The 27,056-nt window shown below is 35.3% G+C and overlaps 5 protein-coding genes across 6 annotated transcripts; 2 read left to right on the top strand and 3 right to left on the bottom strand.

Moving 5' to 3' along the window:
• The first annotated feature begins 1,599 nt into the window (after positions 1–1,599).
• LOC101266270 (coatomer subunit delta) lies at positions 1,600–9,160 on the top strand. 2 transcript variants are annotated; one of them, XM_004230399.5, is made up of 12 exons: positions 1,600–1,807; positions 2,308–2,367; positions 2,506–2,545; positions 4,227–4,450; positions 4,682–4,924; positions 5,038–5,209; positions 5,915–6,219; positions 6,771–6,963; positions 7,068–7,221; positions 8,049–8,111; positions 8,209–8,305; positions 8,837–9,160. In XM_004230399.5, exons 2-12 carry the CDS (start codon positions 2,365–2,367, stop codon positions 8,924–8,926), a joined length of 1,584 nt encoding a protein of 527 aa, XP_004230447.1. In that variant the 5' UTR covers positions 1,600–1,807; positions 2,308–2,364; the 3' UTR covers positions 8,927–9,160. The 2 variants fall into 2 exon arrangements, with proteins under 2 accessions (XP_004230447.1, XP_010314473.1); XM_010316171.4 differs by having other exon boundaries at positions 1,602–1,774.
• A 4,337-nt stretch (positions 9,161–13,497) lies between these two features.
• LOC101257118 (3'-5' exonuclease-like) lies at positions 13,498–14,139 on the bottom strand. Its single transcript, XM_004231276.4, has one exon. The coding sequence runs from the start codon at positions 14,137–14,139 to the stop codon at positions 13,498–13,500; it is 642 nt and encodes a 213-aa protein (XP_004231324.1).
• Positions 14,140–15,235: 1,096 nt separating this feature from the next.
• Positions 15,236–16,962, top strand: LOC101265966 (RAF-like serine/threonine-protein kinase PRAF). The gene is made up of 2 exons (XM_004230398.5): positions 15,236–15,727; positions 15,831–16,962. The coding sequence occupies exons 1-2, from the start codon at positions 15,538–15,540 to the stop codon at positions 16,769–16,771; spliced, it is 1,131 nt and encodes a 376-aa protein (XP_004230446.1). The 5' UTR covers positions 15,236–15,537; the 3' UTR covers positions 16,772–16,962.
• A 97-nt stretch (positions 16,963–17,059) lies between these two features.
• Positions 17,060–21,651, bottom strand: LOC101265681 (stromal 70 kDa heat shock-related protein, chloroplastic). The gene is made up of 8 exons (XM_004230397.5): positions 20,919–21,651; positions 19,905–20,157; positions 19,322–19,401; positions 19,069–19,211; positions 18,882–18,980; positions 18,575–18,764; positions 18,090–18,488; positions 17,060–17,857 (listed from the first exon to the last, which is right to left on the bottom strand). The coding sequence occupies exons 1-8, from the start codon at positions 21,459–21,461 to the stop codon at positions 17,453–17,455; spliced, it is 2,112 nt and encodes a 703-aa protein (XP_004230445.1). The 5' UTR covers positions 21,462–21,651; the 3' UTR covers positions 17,060–17,452.
• Positions 21,652–22,139: 488 nt separating this feature from the next.
• LOC101265372 (phosphoribosylamine--glycine ligase) lies at positions 22,140–26,078 on the bottom strand. Its single transcript, XM_004230396.5, has 4 exons — positions 25,605–26,078; positions 24,795–25,168; positions 24,169–24,699; positions 22,140–22,887 (listed from the first exon to the last, which is right to left on the bottom strand). Exons 1-4 carry the CDS (start codon positions 25,834–25,836, stop codon positions 22,480–22,482), a joined length of 1,545 nt encoding a protein of 514 aa, XP_004230444.1. The 5' UTR covers positions 25,837–26,078; the 3' UTR covers positions 22,140–22,479.
• Between the last annotated feature and the right edge of the window lie 978 nt (positions 26,079–27,056).

The raw sequence follows: 27,056 nt of genomic DNA, 5'->3' as shown, positions 1-27,056 counted from the left end.
TTAATTCACTCTCCTCCATCTTGACTTTCAACTTGGACCTTTATAAAGTTTGAGTATTTTTTTTAAAAAAAATTATTATAGTTGATTGAAATAATGATATATTTTATCTTTTTAAAAATAAGCAAATAAATCAAATAATTAATTTTAATATATCAAACTAGTAAAAGTCTACAAAGATGATAATTATCATCCTGTGTCCCAATAAAAGAACAGAAAATTATCATACAAGAGAAAAAGGAAAAAGTACATACTCCTATTTACATTGAAGTTCTTATCACAAATTATAGTTGATCATACAACATTTCCAATTAAAATATACACAGACATTTAGAACTATCTGCAAATGATAATAATCATGATATAAATATATTGGATTAACATTTTTTTAAAGTAAGAAGTCTCTTAAAATTATTCTTATACTATTATTTTGTTGATATATTTAATGAATAAATTAAGTAATGAGAAATTAGTCCAATATATTTATATGATTATTATTAATGTAATTGAAGGCCTAAAATAAAATTTTAACTGAGACCCATAAAATTGAGTACATATTTATTTTAAAATTATTTTCTGATTGTTTAGATGCATATTATTACTTTAACTATTTTATAGATGATTTTTGAGTACTTCTAAATTTTTTTAAAATTAGTTTTAGATAAAATTTTATTAATTCAATGCTGAAAAATATCCTTTTATTCAAGCAATCCTTATATGAATTGTTAACATAATTCTATATGTAATAAATTGATAAATTTTAAGCAAGAATAAGAGTTAAAACCATACAATTTGACTTTGATAACTTGATATACCTAACTTTGATTGAAAATTTAAGTTAAAAAAATGTGATTCACATTGTTCAACACTGTTCGACTAATGATATAAATTTTTGATAGAGTATTACTTAAACTTATCAAAGATTTAAAGAAAAAAGAGTGAATTTTTTTTAAAAAATAAATAATGTGAATGTTAGCAATGAAATGTGATAAGACAAAAAAACGTTTTCTTCCAAAATTAGGGGCCTAAGACATGTGCCTTAAATTTTATAAGCAAGAGCCGCCCATGAACGTCGCCTAACTATTTAATCAAAGTTCACACTTGAAATGACATGGTACCGTCGATACATGCGAACTAGTTATATTGTTTACTGGCATTTTCAAGACATTTGAACAAAATAAAATTAGAAAAATATGATGAGCAATGACATTTACTAGATATTTTGTTAGGAAACATATCAAAGCTGATAAAAAAAAATATAATTCATGTCACATTTTAATCATATTACAAGGCTAAATATGAAATAATAAACTAAACATTGGAAGTTATATAATAACGTAAAAAATACTTATAAAGGAGATTATATGTAATATATATATATTTATATATATATTATTGATTTGATTTTGATTTTTTTTTTATAAGAACAAATCGAATTAAGAATAGTTAAAAAAATTTGCAACGTTAAAACTTAAATCAATCAAACTATATCATAAATTTATTTTTAATTTATCAATTCAATTAAACTTGACAATTTGACTTTTGAACCACTAATTTTGAGTTTTAACATTACGAAATAATACGTCCTAAGGAAAAACTACTACAATAATAAATGTAAATTTGCAAAATTAGAAAAAGTTTTCGAACTTGCTTCAATTTTAATTAAAAGGGAGCCGGAAGAAAAACAAGTAGTGTCGTCGCACCGTAAGATCTTGAACTCCCGGGTCATATATAAGTTCGTGGAGCGCCTATATTCTCTTCACCATCTCATTACTCTGTAAGCATTCTTCAATCTTCAATCTTCAGTAAGGTAACTGCCGATTTCTCTGTATACTTCTTCTCACTATTTGATCTTTCGCCAGCTTCTTACTTCTGATCTTCATCGTTAGATCTAGGGATTTGTTACTGTCCGATCTGATTTTTCAATCATTCATCTCTCAAATCTGTACGAAGATCCGATCATTTTGCGTAGATTTCACCCTTTTATGTTGTAATTTTGGTGAATTTGTACAGTGTATGTCGTGTTTTATTGTTTCTAAATTTTATCGCATTGCCGATGTCTATGAAGCAAATGATGTTTTAATTTTGTATACACTCATCTATCTAACAATCTGTACAAAGATCCGAGAAATTTGCGTGGATTTCACCGTTTTATGTGTAATTTTAGTGAATTTGTACAGTGTATGTCATTTTTCGTTGTTTCTAAAATTTTATCGCATTGTTGAAGTAAATGATGTTTTAATCTATCTGTCTGTTGTTTGGAATTTTTTTGATGTTTCTTACTGTTTTGAGTTTGCATTCATAATCCAGGTGGTATACGATCTATTGCCCAGGATCTGATACAACAAAATCTACTAAGCAACAAAGATGGTAATACTTCAGCTGATAAATTTGTATCGATATAGTTGTGTAGATTTGAATGATATGTCATTTTTTAAAAATAAAGCTAGAGATTATTAGCTAAGGAGAACACTGCAATGATAACTATACTCCGTATATGCTGTGCAGGTTGTTCTAGCGGCTTCCATAATTTCTAAATCTGGCAAAGGTATGTCACATTCTACATATGTTTTTGGAATTATCTGGTTTGTGGAGACTAGTGCAATGTTAGTTGATGATTTTTGGCAGAATTCTACTGAAGTCAGAGAATGTACAAGCAAAAATTGCTACTCCATCCTTTACACTTTATATGTTTGATTGGAAATGAAGTTTAAGAATAGCATACTTACAATGGCAAAATGGGATAAGATTAAAGAGTTCATGGATATAAAGAACTGTTCTCTTCATTATTATTATTATTATTTTTTTGTGGAAGAATGTTGTTGGAGTGTAAAGCTCGAAATAACATTTGACATTAAAGAAGTTGCCGTTTCATTCACATTAATATGCAAGACTTATCTGGTCAAATTTAAAAATTACAGTAAAAGGCAGAGGAAATAGTTCCATTAAGTTATAGCTAGAGGCACAAAAATAACCTCTAAGAATGTGATTTTGGACATGTAAAATCCAAGCTTGCAACAAAGAATAGGCTGAACAATTGGCAGTGAAGTACTTTATAAAGGAGTTGGAATGTCTCAAGTTAATCATCATTTGATTAAGGAGAGTTTTTCAACATCTCTTTTGTTTAACTAGTATTAGTTGCAAAGATGCTGAAGTGTTCACGTTGGTATCATTGTGTTTGATTATTTGTAATGGTTGACACTTGTATTCCAAGTAATATATTTGTCATCATAAACAACTGTTGGTTCATGCAAAATTACATTTTTGGCTTGTTACTTCTTCTTATGATGCTTTTCGGTGTGTTGCTAGTGTATGTAGTGGTTGTCGTAATAATTGGTGGATTAAAAACATTTCATTCCAAGAAAAGTGCAGAAAAGAATTATTACGCCTTGGACTGCTTTTAGGAATTAGTAATGTTTACTCCTACTTAATTAGTTTGGATGTTATAAGACTATCTCGTTAAAAGAAATGTGAGAGGTTTCCGCCCATCAAAGAAAGAAAAAAACAATGTTGACAGGCTTCCTGTGGTATTCTTTTTTTTTTAACAGAGGAAGAAAGACAAGGGAAGAGAAAATATGAGTATTTGTGCTGCCACTGCTATGTCCTTCTTTGTAGTAGTATAGATGTGACTAATAAATATAAAATAATATTTTCCTAGAAGGAGAATGGAAGGGAATGAAAGTTATGTAGAAGAAAGCAATAAAACATGAAACGCAAACTTAAACTAGAAAGTAAATGGCAGAAAAGAGACAATGTCAACATTCTAAAAATGAGAATATAACTGTAACTGTTTGTCTTTTCTGGCTGCTGTGTTTGAGCGTAGTGGTACAATAATGACAAAGCTGGGAAAGGGTCAATTTGTTGTAACCACAAAAGGTCCTATTTCCTCAGTTTGGCTTTTCACATAACTGTGATGTTTCCATCATCTAATTCCATAGGTCTAGGTCAGAATTTTATTCTTTCTTATATTTTCATTTGAAAGGTGTAAGAGCTTCTGTCAACTATGATAACCCTCTTGTGGGGTATCAGTAATCCCATGATTCTGTTTTGTTAGTTCATTTGATTTTCTGCTCTTACAGAAGAAGCTTCTTTTGTTTGTTTGTGTTAGGACTTAGGATGTGTTACTCAACCATATCTTGCATGTTGATGTTCAATATTCTTTTATTCATGTAATAGGATAGATTTGCCACCGACAAATATTGACCATGTCATCTCATTGTCTTCTGCAGCTCTTGTCTCGAGGCAATTTGTTGATATGTCTCGTATAAGAATTGAAGGATATCTTGCAGCTTTTCCCAAATTGGTTGGTATAGGAAAGCAGCATACATATATTGAGACTGAAAATGTGCGATATGTTTATCAGCCGATAGAATCTCTGTACTTGCTCCTTGTGACCAACAAACAGAGCAACATTCTTGAAGATTTGGAGACACTGAGGCTGCTGTCTAAACTAGTATCCTTTCTCTTCCTCTGATACTGGAGTTATATTATCCTTTCTTCTCAGCATTAGATTGTCTTTATCCGTCTTTGTTCATAGAATATTACTGCTTTTTAATTTCTGTAACCTGCAAAATGTAACTCCAAGTTCAATCCAAATAAATCTAAATAAGCAAGTTTCATATTCATGCTACAAGAGATTTTTCTGTAAATGGAGAAGTTTGGAAAATTCCTTGACCATTATTAGGTGCCTGAATATTCTTATTCACTAGATGAGGAAGGAATTGGCAGGACGGCTTTTGAGCTTATTTTTGCATTTGATGAAGTGATCTCTCTTGGGCACAAGGAAAATGTTACAGTTACACAAGTCAAGCAGTACTGTGAAATGGAGAGTCACGAGGAGAGATTACACAAGTTAGTCTTACAGAACAAGATAAATGAAACTAAGGATGTCATGAAGCGTAAAGCCAGTGAAATTGACAAAAGCAAGGTAGTTCAGGAGGCGCATGTCAGCTATGCTAAATGTTAAATTTATTATCTTATTTCATGTCTTGGGTCTATTTGATTGTACCGTTAACATAATTTTCTACACATTTACTGCAGATTGAGAGGAATAGAGGTGACAAAGGAGGTTTCATGTCACTGCAATCCATGAGTTCTGGAAGAATTGATACTGGCTTTGGCAGCGACTCAGGCATATCCAACATAGGAGGCAATGGTTCTGGTGGATTTGCTCTACCCCCTGATGTGGACACATTTTCCACCAAATCCAAGGGTTTGTTTCTGAATCACCCTGCAATGTGACGTGTCTTTGGATCGTTGCTAGATCTCTGTAGAGGGGGTGCATCAACCCTTTTTTCATGTTTGCTCGTGCACTTCTTTTACATGTCTTTAAGCTGCAGACACACCCTTCTGATGTTATAGGTACATATACTGTGTAAAGAAGCAGCACACAATTTTGATAGGAAGGAAAAATCCACCTTTTAAAAAAAACTGAGTTGGGTATATAGTGGTGACCCAAAAGAATATAGTATGAAAAAGATATGCTGTTGTAGGTGATTAAGAAGAATGAAAATGAAGGAGAAGGAGGACACTCAACTTTCTTCCAAATGTTCCCCTTGCAGAACGGAAGGTTTTGATAAATATGACACACTCGAGAAAACTATCTAGAATTCCTACGAAACCCTCGCCTTTAGTCTCTTAAGGAAGAAGGGAAAACGGAACCTCCTTTTGTTTGTCTTCTTCCTTTAGTTGTGATAGTTGTATATTTCCGACTTGCTGTGTTTGTGACAACTTATTGAGGTGATCTTTCTTGATATCTGAAAAGTTTGCATCTAGATGGGGTTACTGTATCTTGGTTGTGAAGCACATTCCTGTTTATCCTTTTGAAATACCAAATTTGCAGGTTCTCTTGGAGAACCATAGAGAACTTTTTGGAAACCAATTATGAAGATGTATCTTATAACAATTTTGTGTACAGGTCGTCCAGCTGCATCTGCTACTGCTCCACCGAAAGGTCTTGGTATGCAACTGGGTAAAACACAGAAGACCAACCAATTTCTGGAATCCCTAAAAGCTGAGGGTGAGGTAATTGTCGAGGATGTGAGGCCAAGCGTTGGTCAGGCCAAACCAGCTGCTGCTCCACTAACTGATCCCGTCACGTTGACTGTTGAAGAGAAGATAAATGTAACACTAAAGCGTGATGGTGGTCTCAGCAATTTTGTCGTCCAGGGTACTTTGTCTCTCCAAATTCTGAACCAAGAAGATGCTTTTATCCAAGTGCAGGTACTCTCTCTCTCTCTCTCTCTCTCTCTCTTCAAGTATGCTTAGGCTCCTCTGAAAAGTTCATTGTGAAAACTTCCGTCAATGTCCAATGTCAACAAATTTAGTTATATTCCCTTTCTATGCCAAAAAATAAAATGAAAAATAAAATGATGCAGTGTGCATGTAGATTTCCTTGGTGTAGTGTAGTGTATCATTTATGTCATCTGCAGCCAAACACCGTTTCCAGCTCTACTCATTTGATTGCATTTGATATGCGACTGGCAATCATTTGAAATTTTGAAAAGGGTAAAGAGGAACCTAAATATTTTTTTCTGCATTTACTTGCAATACATGACTTCTTCTCTAAGAAAATTTGTAAAACATTTCCAATATGCACTCTTTACAATATAGCTGAAGACTCACTTGGCCCCTTTCCGTCTGAAATTGTACAAACTGGACTGTCTAGCTCTGCATTTGGAAGTCTATCTGACTTTTAGAAGGCATTCATATTTGCTTTGCTTGTGAATTTTGTGATATTGTAGTTTACTGCTCATTCCATACTATATATTCAGATTGAAACCAGTGGTAATCCAGCAATCCTCTTCAAAGCACACCCAAACATGAACAAGGAGTTGTTTGCAAATGAAAATATTCTTGGCCTTAAAGATCCCAATAGGTCATTTCCCACAGGGCAAGGTGGTGATGGTGTTAGTCTTTTGAGGTGGAGAATGCAAAGCACAGATGAGTCAATTTTGCCTTTGACAAGTAAGCTTCATGAATTTCAGTTAACACTTTTCTAAATCTCAGTGCTGTCTTCTGTGTTTAATTAATGTTATTATTCATCATTGATTTCAAATATTTTGTCTCAGTTAACTGCTGGCCTTCAGTTTCTGGAAGTGAAACCTATGTGAATATCGAGTATGAAACCCCCGCGCAGATTGATTTACAAAATGTTGTAATTTCTGTACCCCTTCCAGCTCTCAGGGAGGCTCCAAATGTACAACAGATTGATGGAGAGTGGAGGTGATTTTTTAACTTAAAACTCAAGCTTTTGTTCTTCTGCTATGTTTAAGCAATCATCCTTTTATCAGAGATCTATTCTCACTGGATTTTAAAACTGAAACTTACACTAATCTTCTTAAGAAATGGCTTTGCACCGAAGACCATGGTACTTTTAAGATGCTAATTTGTTTATTGCTTTTAAAAATGCCCATTTTGCATAACTAGTTTGCATTCACTGTGGTCAGTGCGAAGCAGCTGCTTCATGTTTATTATTTGATGTGGTTGCATATCGATAGGATTTTTGTAGAATCATTGGCTTGGAAAGTTCACACATGATGTGGTTCTTCAAAGGGAGGGATGAATGTCACACAGTTATTCCTTCAAAAGCTAGCTTCAATTCTGTTTGCTTTCCTTGAAGAAGAAATATGAACTCCTATATTCATTTTGGTTGCACCTCGTAAGAACTATCAAATAAGATTGTTTAGTAGCATGTCTGTAGTGCTTAAGCGAAATTCAGTGGAGAGAAACTGACATGAAAAGGTAAAAAATGGTAGTGGGGCCACTGGCTGTAGTTTAGCTATATTGTTCTATTTGTGTGGTATGATAATATTGAGGAAAATGGTAAGTCAGTTAAAATGCAGTGCAGAATGGTATAATTTTTCATCCCTTTATTCATAGACCTTATTGACAGACCTAATTGTAGTTGGTATAATCTTAAGTACTTTTCTGAGGCATAGATGATTGACTGACCTTATTGACTGGGAACTTGAATGGAACTGCTGGATTTGTGCAGTACAGATTATCATATGTTCTGGTAGATTTTAATATTTTTCACTCTCCAATTGCAGGTACGATTCCAGAAATTCTGTTTTGGAGTGGTCTGTTCTTCTCATTGACAATTCGAACCGCAGGTTAGCTAATGTTAAAAGTTTGTTCAATTGAAGTACACAGCTCTTAAGGTTGTTTGTCTTTCAGTCTTTCTAATGTGAAAGTTTGCGTACTTTGCAGTGGATCACTAGAGTTTGTTGTTCCAGCTGCTGATCCATCAGCATTCTTTCCAATTTCTGCACAGTTTACTTCTTCGAGAACCTTCAGTGATGTGAAGGTTTGCTCCTAATCTTCCATGTGATATTGCTCAGTCATTTTGGTGTTTATGTGGTGTAGTTCTAATTCCTCCCCACTCTATGCTGACCATTAGCAGTTAGTGTCTGGAGATTATCTGATGCTCTTGCTACATGTTTGTTGCTATTTTTGATTTATTTGCATGCAATCATTATATCTGATCTGCTATTATACTTGTTCATTTAGCGTGAGTAACTTCTTCTTGTGGTTGTTATGGTTTACTCTCTTGCAACCTTAACTGTTCAAACGATGTCGATGGAATTTGCTGTGTTGTGATTCTATGCAGTTGATCTTGTCCATATAAAATTTAGAAGCAATTGTTTTGGTGGATGATGATATTATAGCCTCCTAATTTTTTCTCAGATTACTAGGAAAGAAGTATTATTGCAGTAAAGAAATCAATATTGAATATCAAAAAGGCTCTGAGAATAAAAAAAAACTTGTCTCGTTTCTCCTAGATTCGCTTCACTGTCTGCTGATACTTTTGTAACACGAATTGGTTTAAAATTTTCAGGTTGTCAACGTGCTGCCTCTAAAAGGTGGGGCCACTCCCAAGCATTCTCAAAGAACACTGCTGGCCACGGAGAGTTACCAGGTTGTGTGACCACAAGGACATTATAAAATTGTGCCGTTACAGCAAACATTATAGGGCTTGTTTTATTTCATTTTTGTTCAGACTTTTGTTTGCCCTTTTCCTTGTTATCCTTTCCCAAAGTTCTTTCATGTACGGAGATGGAATAACTTTGTTAGGTTGAACTTAGAAAGTCTTGTGCATTTATAGCGTACGCCGATCAACTTACTTTTGCGCAATTGAATTGAACCAAAATTTGAAGCTTCACTGTTTTCTTTATTTGTTCTATTATTTCTTATTCGTTTTTTCTCACGCCTCGTTGGTCATTGAAAATGTTCTTTGTTTACTACTAACCTTAAGTAGAACAACTTGCTAGGATACCATCAGCAGAGACACTTCTTCTATTTACATATTTAATTAAGTCTGAAGTTGTTGCTATCGACTATCTGAAGCTGTTAAATCTAGAGAATGCTTCGGATAATTCAAAACCAATTGTTTGAAGAAGTTTCCTTTTGTTGGAGAAAAAAAACGTCTTTACTTTATTTTTGAGGGTAAATCAAGAATGTGTACCAAGGGTACTCTTTAACTAAATGAACTCATTCCTATAGAATTAACTTTGGGCTAATGATAAGTCGATCTTTTTCTTTTCAATTAGGGAGCAATGTATATAAAATAGAATTATCTTTAATAAAGGAATAAAAAATTTACGAAGACTTTATCTTATCTTTCAAGTGTCAGCCTCAACCATGTGTCTTCATCGTACACGCACCAATAGAAGTGATACAAACCGACATGCATAAATTATTGAATTTACATAGTAAGTAATATACTTTCCATTTCTATTAAAAAAAAATCTCTATCATCTTAAATTTTACATCTCTTAAATAAATATAAATTAATTTATTTTAATTATTAAATTGATTAATAATTATAAATAATTTTCTTATGTTGATCAAATTAACACTTGTCAAAATTAATAAATATTTATTTTCAATAAATAAAAACTAACAATATGCATCAGTCAACTATTTAAAAATAGAAAGTGAAACTAGAAGTGGGAGACAGCTAGTGTGAAATGATGATTTTGACTCCTCCCATTATGGGCAATAGCTTTGGTTCGCCCGCCCTATACTCGAATCCCCTCTCACAGAAACAACTGGCTCCGCGTTGATGTTCATTTATAGGATCCTCACATTCATTACCCTCTCTTTTTCATCATACGTATATTATCTAATTTTAGTTAAATTTTCTATTCTAAAATAATTAAGAATATTTTAATAAATTTATAAATTATAATACAATATAATTCAATCAAACCAACTAATAAAATGTCCTGTAAATTACAAGTCTAGTCAAACATTGTATCTACCATACAATATAATAGAGTACTGTACAATACATTACATTATAAAGCAACAACAGAAAACAATGATCCTAATCGAGTGTAAAAATACTACCAGTCATTAGTAATTAATCATTCATAAACATTGAAAAAATAACAACTAAAAAGAAATACAAAAGTGCCAAAGGCCGGATCTACTCTCGAAATAATGGTGCAGGCCAACATGTCGTCTCTCAGCCAAACTAGGTATTTTACATATACATTTATTTTTTTAAAAAAAATTGATCTAATATTATTTATTGGCACACATACTGTAAAAAGATCTGAACGATAATACACTTAATTGAATGTTGATATAAACCACTGAATGCATTTTTTTTTCTTTAGCAATGTACCCAAGTTCTTGAAATCTAATGTACTATTCAAACAGTAATAAACAGATAAACGTATGGAGTAACATTGTATAAGATCTTCATGAAGCACGCCAAGTGGTGTATGGTAATATTTTCACGTGTTAAATTATTTAAATTTGAGGTAAGTATTGAATAGTTTTGCCTAACCAGCATACATGTGCAGACCTGTAAAAAAAACCAATGGTAAAAGTAAAATGTATTTTACACATCAGTTACTTCATTCACTAATATCCAAACTCCAAAGTGTATAACTAAATCCCTGTTTTCTTAGTCAATAATTGACAAATTATATCGTAGCTGGATACAGATTCCAATATTTCTGGTTCATGTTAGAATATACCTTCAAATTTTATTGATTCTACTTACTTTTAAACACATATACATGATTCGAGTCAAGTACATGCATATCTACCTGTATTACTTTAATCTTTAGATGCTGACATAATAATATGTTATCACTTTTATGTGTAGGGTGAATCTATCTCAGCTTACCTTCCAATCAACTTCATTTTTTTTTTGTCCTGACCATGCTTTTCAACTCTTAAAACCTATCTCTACCTCATTTCCACATCATATTTATACACACATTTTCTTGGATAGCTTCTAGTCAAAAGAGAAAATGGATGGGTACACCAAGATCAATGGAACCAACAAATCAAGATCCAACAATTTCTCAGATCTCCACCACAAGAAAACCAATGAGAATCTTAGCCCAAATCACACTGTTTTTCATGATGTCATAGATCTTGAATCCATGCCCAAAAGCCAACAAAGCAAGAAACAAGAACCCCATGATGAGAATGAGAATGAGAAAGAGAATCAAGATGCCATTGCCAATGAAGAAAATATGAAGGGCAGCAACAACAATCCTAATGCTGTGAAGTTGAGCAGGGCTTGCTCTGTTTCATCAGCAGCTTCAGCAAACAGGTTCAGACTAGAAAGACAAGGGAGCAAGAATACAACTACATCACCATTTGAATCAGTGAAAAGAGCTTTCTCAATGGGAAGATCTTCATCAGTTTCTGAGAAGTATTGCAGGATTCATGATCAGGGATTCACCGTTTCGTCTCCGATATTGGATGATGTTGCTGAAGCTCACGAGGATAGTAGGGAGAAGAAGAAAAAGAAAAATGGAAGTGGCAGAATCCTAAAAGCCTGTAAGCGCCTTTTTGGAATCTGAAAGTCACCATTAAAATGAATCATTTCATTCTTTTTCTTTTAAAAGTAAACTTAATCCAGTACTTCTGCTTTTTCAACGTCAAAAGAGTTCTTTAGTAACTGGGGCTACACAATGAAGAACATATGGAGTATTATTATATTGTTCATTACCCCCTAGTCCCCACACTCACCATTTTGGCCTAGCTCATGAGTGGAGAGAATTCAAGATTTAAAGTCCACAATTTCAAGACAGATGTGAACTAATATATATTTATAGTTTTATTTTCTTTTGCATATACATATATAGTTTGAGTCGGACGGTGTGAGTTCAGTTCAATTCACTCTAAATCTCCCTCTGAATTCACTGTCTTAAGAAGAGAAGTTTGTATGTGTATTGTACTCAAGGGAGACACTCCTACTTGTATCTTGAGAATGTTAAATCTTTGGCATTTTATCTTTTCTCTTTTGTGAACTTCTTCTTTTGTTAAATCTTATGTAGTATAATAATAAGCACAAAAAGTGGGGTTTTATAATCTTAGAAGTTATAAGTGCAAGTTGAGTTTTGAGTTAAATTTGGTATTCAACAACATTTCCAGTGTAATCCCACAAGTGAGGTTAGTAGAATGTAAGCATACCTTACCCCCCTACATTTGGTTGTCATATAATTAAGTTTAAATTTTTAGTGTTCTATTATATTTTAGATGCTTAATCCCTAATTATCTAACTGTCGAAGTCAAATTCACATGTTTGACTATGAAGAAGCTTATTTAGATCCAAATCTAGGCATAAACTAATGACTTTTCAATTCAAAGCCTTGCCAGTAGTTATAATAGTGACATAACAATTGTCTGGGAAAGTGAGGTGAACTTTTGAGGGAACATGGGTCCAAAAAAACAAAAGAAAAAGCAAATAAAAGTCTAGATAACAAAATAAGGAAAATGAGTTTAAAATAAGTATAATTATCAACAAGCATGTGGACATCAGACAATGAAGACAAAAATGGAAGTACCAAGACTTCACAATTGGTTTCACACAGGATCAATTATGAGGCCATAAACTATTAAGCACAAAACAATATAATAACACAATCCTTGTGTCACAAATATCAAAATCAGACACTGAGCAGGTTTCTTAATTGTTCAAAAATGATCAAGCAGTGGAGAAGGACAACTCAACCCAAGACTCTTTTTATATAAGATCTTTTCTACTCTTCACTCTCCAAAAATGATGACGCACCAGCATCCGATCCTCCAAAAAATGCACTGCTTTTGAAGGATCCGACACGCACCCAACGAGTCCAATTCAACATAGCATGTCAATACTGAATTTAATGATCCCTTTGAAACATTGTTATCTAATTGAGTCTTTACCTTTTTCCCATCCTAGATGTAATACAAATATACCAATTTTGACAAATCATTCTAAACAATAACTATACGATAATCGAAGTACAAGAAACAACAAAGTAGTAAAAGAAATCAGATGACAATCTAGTGCGAACAAGTCATTTAAGTTAAAATACTACAACTATTTACAAAGGAACACAAAATCATATATCTCTCATAATCAAGATAGTAAACTAGAATCAACACAAGATAGAGGAAATAGTTTCACACACACACTTACAAATTTGAGTAGAAGAAAACGATAACTGGTATATTTTACTTACATATTTACTTGTGTCCACTCTTCTAGTACCAAGCACTTAAGACCCTCCCAACTTCAAAAGAAATATATGCATCAAGGCAAGCATAACATATCTGTTCACGGCTAAGCCAGCGCTCATCCCAATCACTGGTTGTCACACTCTTGGGCTTCTCAATCTCTATTCCCGCAATTTTCCTCCCCAAATGTTTGAGCCCCGAATTAAGAAGCTTCTTCTTGTTCAGTTCCTCAGCCGCCCACTCCCGGAGATCAACAATGTCCGATACTTCAAGATTATAGTCCTCCCACAGCTTGTCCACGTCACTACGAATACCAACTCCAACGAATGTGTAGTCGTCGTTGTTCAGGAAGTGTCGGAGTCGGCGGGGGATGTGTCTGGAGTGGAGAACTTGGTAGATGAGGCAGGATTTTCCGACACAGAGCTGGATAGTGGCGACGGGGTTTCGGTCGGCGACGGGATTGGATTTTGGGCGCCACTCGATGTCAAGCCCTACAATCAAACGGTGAAGACGGGATCTGTTTTGGGTTTCGATTTTTCTGATCCATGAGGCGACGGAACAAGGATCAACGGTGACACTAGTTTCGATTTCAGTGTCGTCCAGAATGACATTGTAGATTCTGTGGTTACAATTGCAGGTCAATTTATACTCGATTAACTGCACATCCATGGCGTTCAAAGGCAAGAACCGAATCTCTCTACTCTTGCTGTGAATTTTGAAGCAAGAAATACAATTAAATCAAGTGGCTTGTGAAGTTTGCAAAACTCCGAAAATCAATCAAAGATGTAAGAGTGGAGGTGCCACTAAAATTAAAGCACTAACTTTAAAGTGTATAAAGTTAAAAAGAATTTTGATCAGTCAGCTAATTTGTTCTATTTATATTACGGAAAATGATCAAAATTGTTATAGATCAAATAGATCATTTATATCTTTTGTTAATAACAATTTCATATAATCACTCAACTATGCGTTCGTTCTTTTTCAGAAAGTCAGGTAACTTTCAATTTTAATTCAATTTCATGTTGTCTTAGGATGGTGATTGTTTCATTTTTTATGTCATTTGTTTAGCATTTTGTCTTGTTTTTTTAATTTATTTTTTATCAGCTTTTTTTTTTTTAAATCGCTTTATAATGTTTTTTTTGAGCTACTGGTATATGAAATATTTTTCCTATCTAGTACAATTTATTATAAATTATTTTTCTTAAATTTTAATTATAAAATTATATTAAATATATTATTATTATTTTTATTCAAAGACGTAAAAATGCCATCCCGGCTTGATACTATTACCCAAAAATTATGTACATGTTAAGTTGACAAATACACCATACTAATCGGCATCCTAATGGGTCCAAATAATCAACGTACCCTATTTTTCAACTTAGTATTTGCTTTACTATGACTTGATAATGATTAGCTAATATTATACTTATTAAATTATGTAACTATATTAGAAATTACATAATTTGATTTAAACACATGACACAAATTCACGTAATATATGTGTTTTCCATTATTTTAGTTTCATCCAAACACATCCTCCGTGTTAGTAACGTAACATAAAGTATCTTATCCTTTTTGATTGTTATTCCAAAATAGGTGCCTTACAATTCTCTTTAACATTATTATAAAATACCATAATATTACTCAACGAATGTAGAGCAACTCAATTAAATTATCAACCTTTAATTTCCTGAATACAAGGAAACATTTAAAAATCCATTTTTATCCCCCTCAAAAATCGAATCAAAATGAAAGAATCCTCAGAATAATACGAAATACCATAAAAAAATTCACAAATTAATAGCCTATATACCAGAAAGTCCCTTCTTTTTTTCCTGCTATTCTCACTATTGTTAGAACCAGACAATCAAATCTGTGGCAAAAAATAAATAAATAAAATTTATACGTATTATTATAAATATTCAAATACATGAATGTTCTTGTCTTTGTTTATCTCAATTCTTGAAACATAGTTATATTCTTAAATTATTCTAAATTCTTCCCTTTGTGTATATTAATTTTTTATTTTCTATTGTTGGGTTTTTAGCATTTGTTTTTATAATAATGCCAATAGTGGAGGAACCTGTTTTATGTGGTTCACCACTAGGGTCCAGCCCAACCTCCCCTAAGAGTAGGATTAAATTTCTTTGTAGCCAGGGAGGAAAAATTCTTCCTCAACCAGCTGATGGCCACCTCAAGTATGTCGGTGGCGAGACACGTGTTATCTCCGTTCCTCGAGACATTAAACTTTCAGGTAAAAATATGTTTTATGCATTGAACAGTACGATTTTATATGAATATATATATATATGTGTGTGTGTGGGGAATTGAAAAGACGATGTTTCACCTTGATGCAGAATTGATGAAGAAGCTAACTCCTCAAATTGAAGGTGATATGGTTCTGAAATATCAACTAGTACACGAGGAGCTTGATGCATTGATCTCGGTTAAAACAGAGGAGGATCTACGCCATATGTTGGATGAATATGATCGTTGTGAGAGTGCAGGGATCCCGAGACTACGTGCATTTCTGTTCCCAGCAAAGCCTGTTGTGGTGGATCACCACACAACGCCACCAGAACCTTTAGAACAACGATACATCGATGCGATTAATGGTATAGTACGTGCAAGGGAAGCAGGGATTAGGATACAGCAACCACCACAACCAGCTCTAAGCATAAGTCAAGCCTCTTTTGGGTTTTCCTCTGCTTGTTCTTCACCAAGATCTCCTGACAGTTGCACTACTGATGGTGTTAATCATGAGTCACTGCTGCAAAGTATTTTTCAAAATAGAAGTCAATTGCACAAAGTGCAGAGTTCCCCTAGCTTTTACAATGTCAGTAACCAGCAGCAGCATGGGTTACATCAAAACTTGCAACAACAACATCACTATTACAACCATAGACAACAACAACACTACAATGGTTATCATTTAAACAAACATAGTCATGGTCCTGGTGATCCAATCAAAGGGCCAGACAGGTTGTTTTCTGTTAGGTCGGTTGGCCGAGCGGAAGGGTTAAGGTATCACATGGATCCTAACCAACATTACTATCAGTCACCCTCTTATAGGCACAGCCGTGGTGGTGGATGTTGTATAAAATGTATGCATTTTGATGACTATGAAAGGAGAAATGGAAGTATATCGCCATGCAGTTACTCTATAGAAATAGGAAATGGAAATGGTTGTGCTTCTCCAGGAGGTTATTCTGTGGAAAGAAGAACCAGTAGTCTTTCTCCCAGTCCCATTCCATTAAGCCCTCGCTTCTCAAATATGGCTGGTTCAGCGGATACATAAAAACTCTTTAAGAGATCATCACACACACACACACGCCCCAACCTATTTGGTACACGTTATTGTACAGTAAATAATTATATTTCATTATATCATTTATCTTTATCATATCATATTAGAAGGGATGTACATTCGTCTTTTGAATTTTACCATGGGCTTTGTATAATAAAAAAAATACTGATATTCTGATGGAACATCATTTTGTACTTGCAAGGCCGGAATTCTTCTGCTAGGATTTGTCCATTAATGATAGCATCAACATCAGGTGTGAGATTGAAAAGATAAAATAGGTACTGAGAAATAAGTACAAATTCATTCACTCCAATAACAGCAAGTAATCCAAGAACACAAGGACTACCTATAGAATTGTGGAAAAGTAGGGTGAGAGAACCAGAAAGGTCAGTTTCTCTAACCTTAAGGTTTGAACCACTAACATTTTTCTAAAAATATTCATGGGTAGACAGACAGACACTGTTTCATTTTGCAATCAAGAATAACTCCACCTACCTCAACACTTCTAACCTCTAGTTCCCCTGTATGAATTATCTTTTTAGCGTACCCCATTCCACCAGAAATTGTCCCCCAAAATCGTAATTGTGCACAAAGTTAAATCCCTTATACACAACCTAAGCAAGAGTATAAAAGCTGAAAATTAAATATAGCCTCAAAATTGCTCTTCTATGCTCACTTGCTGTCGGTGAAATCAGCATCAATTACGTCATTTCCATCAGGTCCCTTCCCAGATGATGATTCTGAAGGTCCATCAGCACCGCCAGGTGCTGGACCAGCACCTGGTGCAGCACCAGGCTGGTTGTAGAGTGACTGACCAAGCTGCATTACTTCTTGGTTAAGGGCAGCCATAGCATCCTTCATGGTCTGAGTTGACCCTCCTGAGATTGCTTCTTTAAGCTCTCCAAGTTTAGCCTCAACCTTTTCTTTCACTGGCCCTGGTACTTTGTCTCCAAGTTCCTTCAACTGCTTCTCTGTCTGGTAGACAACAGAATCGGCCTGGTTCTTTGTGTCTATGGCGTCTCTCTTCTCTTTGTCTTCCTGGGCAAATCTTTCAGCTTCTTTAACCATTCTCTCGACCTGTTTCCATGCAACCAGAAATCCCATCACATATGAGCAGCAAGGGGAGCTAAAATGGAATGACACGCAAAACATATTGCTCCATATACAACCAACGGCAATAAAAGCCAATAATAGAAGGAAATTTTTTTAAAAAGGCAAATTCCAGCAACTTATAAACACAAAACTTGTTGACCAAGCTAGAATTGTTAAAGGAGACAGTCCCTAGTAGAATTGGAAGTCAAAATCATACCTCATCACCAGGCAATGTGCTGGCACCTGTAATGGTGATGTCTTGCTTCTTCCCAGTACCCTTGTCAATAGCAGTCACGGAAAGAATACCATTGGCATCAATGTCAAATTTCACTTCAATTTGTGGAACCCCTCTTGGGGCAGGAGGAATTCCATCAAGCCGGAAGCTACCTAAAGATTTGTTGTCCCTAACAAATTCTCGCTCTCCTTGGAGGACATTAATTTCTACACTTGTCTGACCATCAGCAGCGGTAGAGAACACTTCTGATTTGGAGGTAGGCAATGTTGTATTTCTTGGAATGATCTTTGTCATCACACCACCAAGTGTTTCCAAACCAATGGACAATGGTGTGACATCTAAAAGGACAATATCGCTGACATCTCCGGCCAAAACTCCAGCCTAGAATAATGAAGAAATTGAAATGTGCACCAACATACACTAATCAAGACCAGAATACAAGAACCAGGAACAAACAAAGGTCTTACCTGCACTGCAGCACCAAGAGCAACGACTTCATCGGGATTAACTGTAACATTGGGGTCCTTTCCAGTCAATTTCTTAACAAGTTCCTGAACAGCTGGGATACGTGTAGAACCACCAACAAGGATGACCTCATCAATATCGCTGAAGGAGAGCTTGGCATCTCTCAAGGAATTCTGAACAGGAGTTTTAAGCCTAATTGCAGAACAAGCGCAAAAAAGCTGACATCAAATCCTCTAATCTTGTAAAAGCCAGCAACTTAACCATTAAAGTTTATAAGCTATAAAAGGAAGTGTGTTATATTGCTGTTACCTGTCAAGCAGATCTGAGCATAGTTCTTCAAATTTCCCACGTGTGATAGTGGTCTCAATGTGTTTAGGACCATCAGCAGTAGCCGTAATGAATGGTAAACTACAACAGAAAATGTAATTTCAAAATCAACGGACTACACCCCCAAAGGGCAAAGAAGAAAAATAAAGCTTGAAAACGTCATAAATACCTGATGTTAGTCTGGGTCAGCGATGACAGTTCCATCTTAGCTTTCTCAGCAGTCTCAGTCAGACGTTGAAGAGCTTGTTTGTCCTTTAGAAGATCAATACCTTCATCTCTTTTGAAACTTGCAGCAAGCCAATCAACAATCCTCTGCATGAGTGGAATACTTCAAAATTACTTCGAGCAGGTACTAGTGATTTAGAGGTAAATTGCTCAATCAAGTGACAAATACATTTTCGTTTAGGGGACAGAAAATAAACCTTGTCAAAATCATCACCACCAAGATGGGTGTCACCAGAAGTTGACAACACCTCAAAGACACCGTCACCAACCTCAAGAACTGCAAGAAAAAAATTTGTTACAATTGCCACAAGCATGAGTTCACAGAGACATGGATAAAGTCAAGTCATTAAGTCATGATGTTAAAAGACATCCTATAGTAGAATTCCCCACACTATATAGGAAAGCTACAGTAGCAAAAACCCAGCACAGAGGTCGTATAATATAAGAAACAACAGTTAAGAGTTACCAGCTATAAGCCCATTCCTAAGAATCTTTCAACCACAGCTCAAGCTCAAAAAGTTATGGGATAACCAGCAGTAAAGAGCAGCTACTAGCTCAAACCTTTAATTTTAGTTTCTATAAAGTACCCCTACAAACTTGTTTTTAACCTATCCCCTTCTCCAATGAATTATGGCTGAACGTACAGCATGATTGTTGGAAACTCAAAGTATGAAAAACACCAAACTGGTCGCAACAACATAGCCACGCACGAAAAGCAGGGAACGGTCTCAAGACACAACAGAGCTAACACCCAGGAGGGAACCATAGTGCAATTATTACCTGATACATCAAAAGTACCACCTCCAAGATCAAAAACCAAAATTGTTTCGTTACTTTTCTTTTCAAAACCATAAGCCAAGGAGGCAGCAGTGGGTTCATTAATTATCCGAAGAACTTCTAATCCAGCAATGCGACCTGCATCCTTAGTTGCTGTCCTCTGAGAATCATTGAAGTATGCAGGAACCGTGACAACAGCCTTGGAAACCTTGTCATTCAAAAATTTGGATGCATCATCCACCAACTTCCTCAGGACCTAAACCAGAAAATAAAATCATTAGTAAGTCAACAGAACCATGGAAGCAAACTCAGGTCAGCTCACTTGACTATGGAACCAAAAAATAAAAATCCAAGAAATAAGTATCAGGCAGTATGCTCAAGTCTCTATATGCCCTCTTTTCTAATCAACTTTGCAATAGTGTCACATAACTAATGCTTTATTGAACAGCAAAATCATATTGTTCACACTAACTACAGCAAAAGGCATATAAATTAATGAACTTCAAGATCTCAAATTGCAAAGACAGTTAGTTACACTGCCGGTGTTCTTGCCGTGGAGTAAAAGACTGTCTAAAAAAATGTACACCTCCTCCTTCCGGCATATGGAGGAATATTTTCCTGGACTTGAAGTGAATGTTACATTAAACTGTGGACTATGTTGTCTCATAGGAAAAATAATGTTCTTTTACAATCCCCGACTCCTATTACATATCTCTTACTTCAATCAATACTTAGATATTTCGAGGTAATCAATATTTAGATATTGTTGCCTTATGTTGAGCGCTATCCTAATACTTTTTCCTACACCCTGCAATATCATCTGCTATCAACTCTTCTACCTATTCCATACCAAAAGCACCCTAGATGTCCAGACTTGCTCAAGGACCACAGTTTCTTTGTCAGAATGTTCAGAAACACCAGCTGCAATCTCATTCTAAGCATACAATTAATACTAGTCTAGACATGCAAGACAAATCTTAAGCGTGTTTATGAAGCAGAATACAAGATTGCTAATACCTGAGCTGAAATTTCTTCAGCAGCGAATGATTTGCCAATGGCAGGGCAATCAAGCTTGACATTTCCATTCTCATCTCTGATGACATTGTAGGACACCTGCTTCGACTCCTCATCCACCTCATTCATCTTCCTTCCAATGAATCTCTTCACTGAAAAGAAGGTATTCTCCGGGTTCACCACAGCCTGACGCTTAGCAATTTGACCAACAAGCCTATCCCCACTCTTAGTATAAGCGACCACTGAAGGAGTTGTCCTCTGTCCTTCAGCATTCGTCACTATGGTAGGCTTCCCTCCTTCCATAGCAGCCACAGCAGAATTAGTAGTCCCCAAGTCAATTCCCACCACCTTCTCCGCCACCACACGCATCGGTGCATAACCACCGTTATTCCCCCGGCTCTTCTTCTGCTTCAATCCAAAAGCTAGGGTTCTATTGTTCAGTTTCTGGCCCAAAAACACAGACTTTAAAGGTTTTCTAGTGGAAGAAGATGAATTAGCGAAATATGTAGCTCCAAGAGCATGAATTTGAGCAGTTGAAGACGCCATAGCAAACCCCAAATAACCCTAAAGAGAAAGAAGAATTGAGAATTTGGGGATTAGAGGAAAAGGCGAGTTAGGAGAAAGAGGAGTTGAAAGCAAAGTGTAGAAGAAGAGAAGATAAGGAGGAGGGTGAGGGTTAGGTGAGTACACGTGGACGGTTCTAGAATCATCTTTTTGGCTTTGCACGTTTGTGATTGAAATTAAAGCTTCTGATTGGTTCATTTAATATTGGGCCCGCTCCTCAGGCCCAATGGACTTATATAGGCCGGTAATCACAAACTTTTCTCTTAATATACCAATACCCATTTTATTGCCTCAAACAGTAATTTTTTCAAAAAATAAAAATAAAAATTGAATTAATAAAGTATTTAATAATCAATTATACTTCCCCATATATTAAGGACTATATAACTAACACTCTAACAAGATATTGATTCCTCGATTTCCTCCTAATCAGTTTCTTCTGTGATCAAGTTCTATATTTAAGGAAATAATAATGTTAAATAATTGGTTAGGAATATTTTGTCGGGTCAAATAAAATGGTATTTTTTTTTCTCGAATAAGCAACTTGCGTAGTTAAAATTACTAAATACCATTAGACATACATTGTCACATTGCCAAGAACTTACAAAATGTAACTTCAAAGGCAAGGAGAGAACGAACTTAGGCCACTACTCTAATGTATTTTCACACAACAAATTGCTTTTGTTGAAGATATGGATAAGATACAACATATAGGATGCTCCTAATCAGAGTATTTCATTTAAACTGCAGGGGGAACAAGAAGAAAAAAATAACGATACAACAGCTTTCATTAGGCAATATAGAATCAATCACCTTGTTAGAAAGTTCTACAGTCAATTCAAGACTTTCTATCTATTCCTGGACCTTTTCCTCACACCTAGTGTTACGTGGTTTCTCAAAGAGCCATGCCATGCTTCAGTCTCTTCGTAAACATCATGCCAAAGCTGATAGCCATGTCGTGCTGCAGTCCCAATGGAACGGATGATTGTAGGAGCTCACCTTAAGAATATTGTTTTTGAGGCAGTGCTCTCCAACCAATATCCCGTCTATAAAAACCACAGGCCCAATTAATTTGTTCAACGGCTTGATAAGCTCTATCCCGAGCCTCTTCAAGATCCTTTCCTTTTGCTGTGACTCCAAGAACACGTCCCCCAGTAGCAATGAAATTTCCATCTGCATCAAAAGCAGTTCCAGCATGGAATACTTTGACTGAAGGAGCAACTTGCTCTGCTTCCTCAAGCTTATGGATGATTGTTCCTTTCTGGTAGTTGCCAGGATAGCCATTACTTGCCATTACAACCACCATGGCTGATCCAGGGGACCAGTCCAAAGACATCCCATGTAGCTTCCCATGGCAAGCTGCCAGCAAAATTTCGACCAAATCAGACTCTAACCGGACCATCAATACCTGCAAAGGATAAGAAAAAGACTTCAAAACTGTTTTATGAGATATAGTAATTACACTGAGCACAATTATATCCCACTCCTGTATCCATTACATGTTTCATCAAGTACCATGTAAAACCTACAGAAAAAAAAGTATCCAGAAAAATTTGCCAACTATAACCAAATAGTATTGACAAGCATCAAACTTCTACTCTTTCTGTGATGAACATAGCCCTTCCCTACAATTCTGCCTTCCCAAATACACAACGCACAGGACAAACATATAGGATGAACTAACTTAATTACTGTTGCTTTAACAAAGAAAGTATGCAAACCTAAGTTAAACACAAAGTCATCTGTAAATTCGGAATCACCTATCTCACTATACAGTAATTGATTTCCATCGTAGTATACATTTTACAAAAATGTTACCCACTCTTTGGGATAGTAATTGCCCAAAAAAGGCTCAACCAAATGTTCACTTGAATGCCTATTCAACTACTCAAATTGCACCGCAGATGCAACTAAATAGGAAATAGAGGGTCCATAGCAAGCTAAATCTATAATTTAATACTGTCTTGGAAAAAGTTATGGATTGAGGAAGTATAATAGCTTCCACACTCCGATAAAATGTTATGAAGGCATGAAGCTACACTCAAGGAGTGGTGTTCTAATGTGACAATTGTAACTTGTCATCCAAGATAAGAATCCCAAAACCAAAAGACTGTTGAGTATGTATAACAGATCAGATATTTCTAAGTTCATAACTGAAGTGAGAGCACCCGCTTACTTAGTAATAACAACTCTAGTTATCCACCTCTTGGAACAAAAATGATCTTGAACCAATTTAACAATATTCTTCACACGTAGGACATGATGGTAATAAATCTCTTTCACAAAAAAAGGAAAAAAAAAGAGTACATGTTACTTTGGAAAGCACCTAGCTTTCTATTGCTTCTGAAAGACTAAAACCTTGTGCACATAGCAACTATGTTGCTCGGACTCTCCAAAAACGCCAATGGGTGCGTGTCAGATTCGCCAAAAGTAGTGTATTTTTGAAGAATCCGAGACGGGTGCGGCATCAAAAGTGAAGAGTCCGCGCAACTAAGCATAGCAAATGCCAAATCATGTAATAGAAAAGCAGTATGTTTCACATAACAAATTCAACATATACCAAAGTGAAGAACCAAAAAGTCTGATGCTTTCCTATGTGTAATATGAAACTAGGATCAATGGTACTAACACAAATTGCAATTAGAACATAAAAAGTTTGATTGCACCTGGCAAGTCAAATCCAACTAACCTGACATTCTGGATCTCCAAAGCGTACATTGTACTCAATTAACTTCGGCAAACCAGATTTCTTCTCGATCATGAGCCCAGCATACAGAACCCCAACAAACTTGCAGCCTTCTTCGGCCATTCCCTTCACTGTAGGGAAAATGATAGACTCCATGACCATTGATTGCAGTTCCTTTGTCAAGACAGGAGCTGGAGAATATGCCCCCATCCCACCAGTATTTGGTCCTGTATCTCCATCTCCAACTCGTTTGTGGTCTTGAGCAGATTCCAGAGGTATGGCATGCTCACCATCTACTAGAGCAAAAAATGATGCTTCCTCTCCTTCCAAATATTCCTCTACAATGACTCGAGAGCCAGCAGAACCAAAAACATTGTCTACAAGCATAGAATCAACAGCCTCATATGCTTGCTCTAATGTCATGGCAACAATCACTCCTTTACCAGCAGCCAATCCATCCGCTTTAACAACAATTGGGGCACCTTCCTGTTTGATGTACTCTTTTGCAGCGGATGGGTCTGTAAATGCTTGATACTGCAGATATTCCACCATAGATAAAGTCAAGATATGAAGTGAACCAAAACAAGAAAAACAAGTAAATATAGATGGAACTAGAAGTACGCACAGACCTTTGCAGTTGGAATTCCATATTTATCACATAAGCTCTTCATGAAGTTCTTAGAACCTTCTAAAGCAGCTGCTTCTGATGAGGGGCCAAAGGTAGGAATTCCTTCCTTGACAAGGTCATTAGCAAGGCCTGCAACAAGCGGAGCCTCTGGTCCAACCACAACCAGTCCAACTCCCCATTTACGACAGAAAGCAATCACAGCTGAACTATCTAAAACATCAAGGTCTGATATACAAGTCGCATCACCTGAGCTGGAAATTCCAGCATTACCCGGTGCACAGAAAATAGCGTCACAAGAAGGGGATCGCCTCAAAGCATGACAAAGCGCATGCTCTCTCCCACCTCCTCCAATTACCAAGACAACCACACTTTCCTCTATAATAACAATTAGAAAGGAATCAATAAATAATGCTAAGGAACTTGTACAATATCTATCGCAGAGCAACAGCTACTGTATCTGTATGTGCCAGATAAATATAAACACCAAAAGACAATACTTAGTATTGAAAAAGACGAAAAGAAAGGGTCTTCCGGCATTACAAGGCAATTCCAAGCTATTGAATAACAACTCAAAATTCATTCTCTACTCTTAAGGGGAAGTGAAAATCAATATCTAATAAAAGAAGCAGGTATTAACATATCCCTTCAGTGAGAGGTAATAGAATCACATTCGAATAGGCAAAATTCCCAAGACATTTTTTAGCCAACCAAATGACAAAAACTGAGGGGAAGCAATCAAAACACCGAATTTCTCAGTTTTTCCGATTCTTACAAACACATAGAAAGACAAAATGGGTGCTGTAGTTCTTACTGGGGTTGCTATTATCCACTGGAAGGCTGTTGAAAACGGCGAAAGATTTTTGTGTATCAAAACGAAGGCAAGAACTCCGACGAACTCGAAGACTGAAACAACCCCAATTGCTGGAACTGAAGTTGGAACAACGTTGTTCTTTAGCCGAGAACAGCTTTACTGGATGATTTTGGGAATTGCTTACAAACTTCAAAGCAGAAGCAGCTCCTATATTGAGTGACATACATGCCATTTTTTCTTTACCAATTCACCTCCTTCCTTTCACTTCTCAAAACCAAAAAAAAAGTTGAAGAACAATAGCTATGCGATGAAGAAGACAGAGTGTTTTAGGTTTTAGTGATGTTTTAACAAAGAGAGAGACTAATTACTTTTTAATATTTCTGTTGGGGTTTTAGCACTAATTAGCCCTTTTCCGTTAAGTGACGGCGAATCAAATGACTTTAACGCAAATCTTTGAGAAAACTTTAGTTAATTGTTTTTTGGTAAACGTTTGACAATCTTGTTTCATTTTATTTCTTTTTGAATGTTCAAATTTTCATAGATAGAATTATGATCTTCTTTTTAAATTCATTTCAATTTATGTAATTTTGATTGATATCATCAATTTTAACTAATTTTATTTTGATTTATCTAAATTCTATTAATTTGTCAAATTTAATTGCACAATTTACATTTCATTTTTAATTGTAATTTTTATCGATCGAATTTATACTCGAAGAAGTTCAACGTCTTTTTACGGTGAGGCCTGCGGGACACTCGTAGAATATTACTACATGAAAAATAATTACTAATATATAAAAGAGTCTAGGAAGCAGTTGTTCGTCAACATGGTTGCTTCGTAGACAAGGGTAATTTGGTAAGTTACTCCCTAATCTGCTTTTACTCTGCTGTGATTGTTTATACAGTTTGTTTTAAGAGTTGTGCGTTTAATGTTTTGTTTTCTCTAATTCCTTTTGTGTCCTTTTGTTGATAATGCAGTATTTTTAAAGTTTATTTGTCCCTTCTTTTGTATCTTTTTACAACAAAACCATTGCTATCTATTGGTAAATATAGTGAAATTTGAGCCTTTTTCATTACTAAAAGGCATAAAAATGCTAATGTTCCCATCAGTAATATTTAGAATTCATTTGTAATTATTTTAGGCTTTCTTTATTATTGTGTTTGAGATCATGCAGATAAAATTAACTAATAAAATTTAATATTTCATTACATTAATAAGGCTAAAATTTAAATGATTATATGATTCTTTATAGGGCAACTTTCACATATAGCAAACAAAAAATTTATATTTGTATGCTATTACAAACTCTGCATAATTGCGGTTCATAGCAAACATAAAACTGTATAATTTGCTATACATATACAATTGTATAATTCGCTGGCCTATTTCGCTGCAATTGTATAATTTGTATTGCATACAGTTGAATCAAATTAAAATGTATTTATATTGCA

The sequence above is a fragment of the Solanum lycopersicum genome, chromosome 1 (assembly GCF_036512215.1).
Source record: "Solanum lycopersicum chromosome 1, SLM_r2.1".
Classification (NCBI taxonomy): Eukaryota; Viridiplantae; Streptophyta; class Magnoliopsida; order Solanales; family Solanaceae; genus Solanum; species Solanum lycopersicum.
This window is presented reverse-complemented; position numbering and strand designations above follow the sequence as displayed.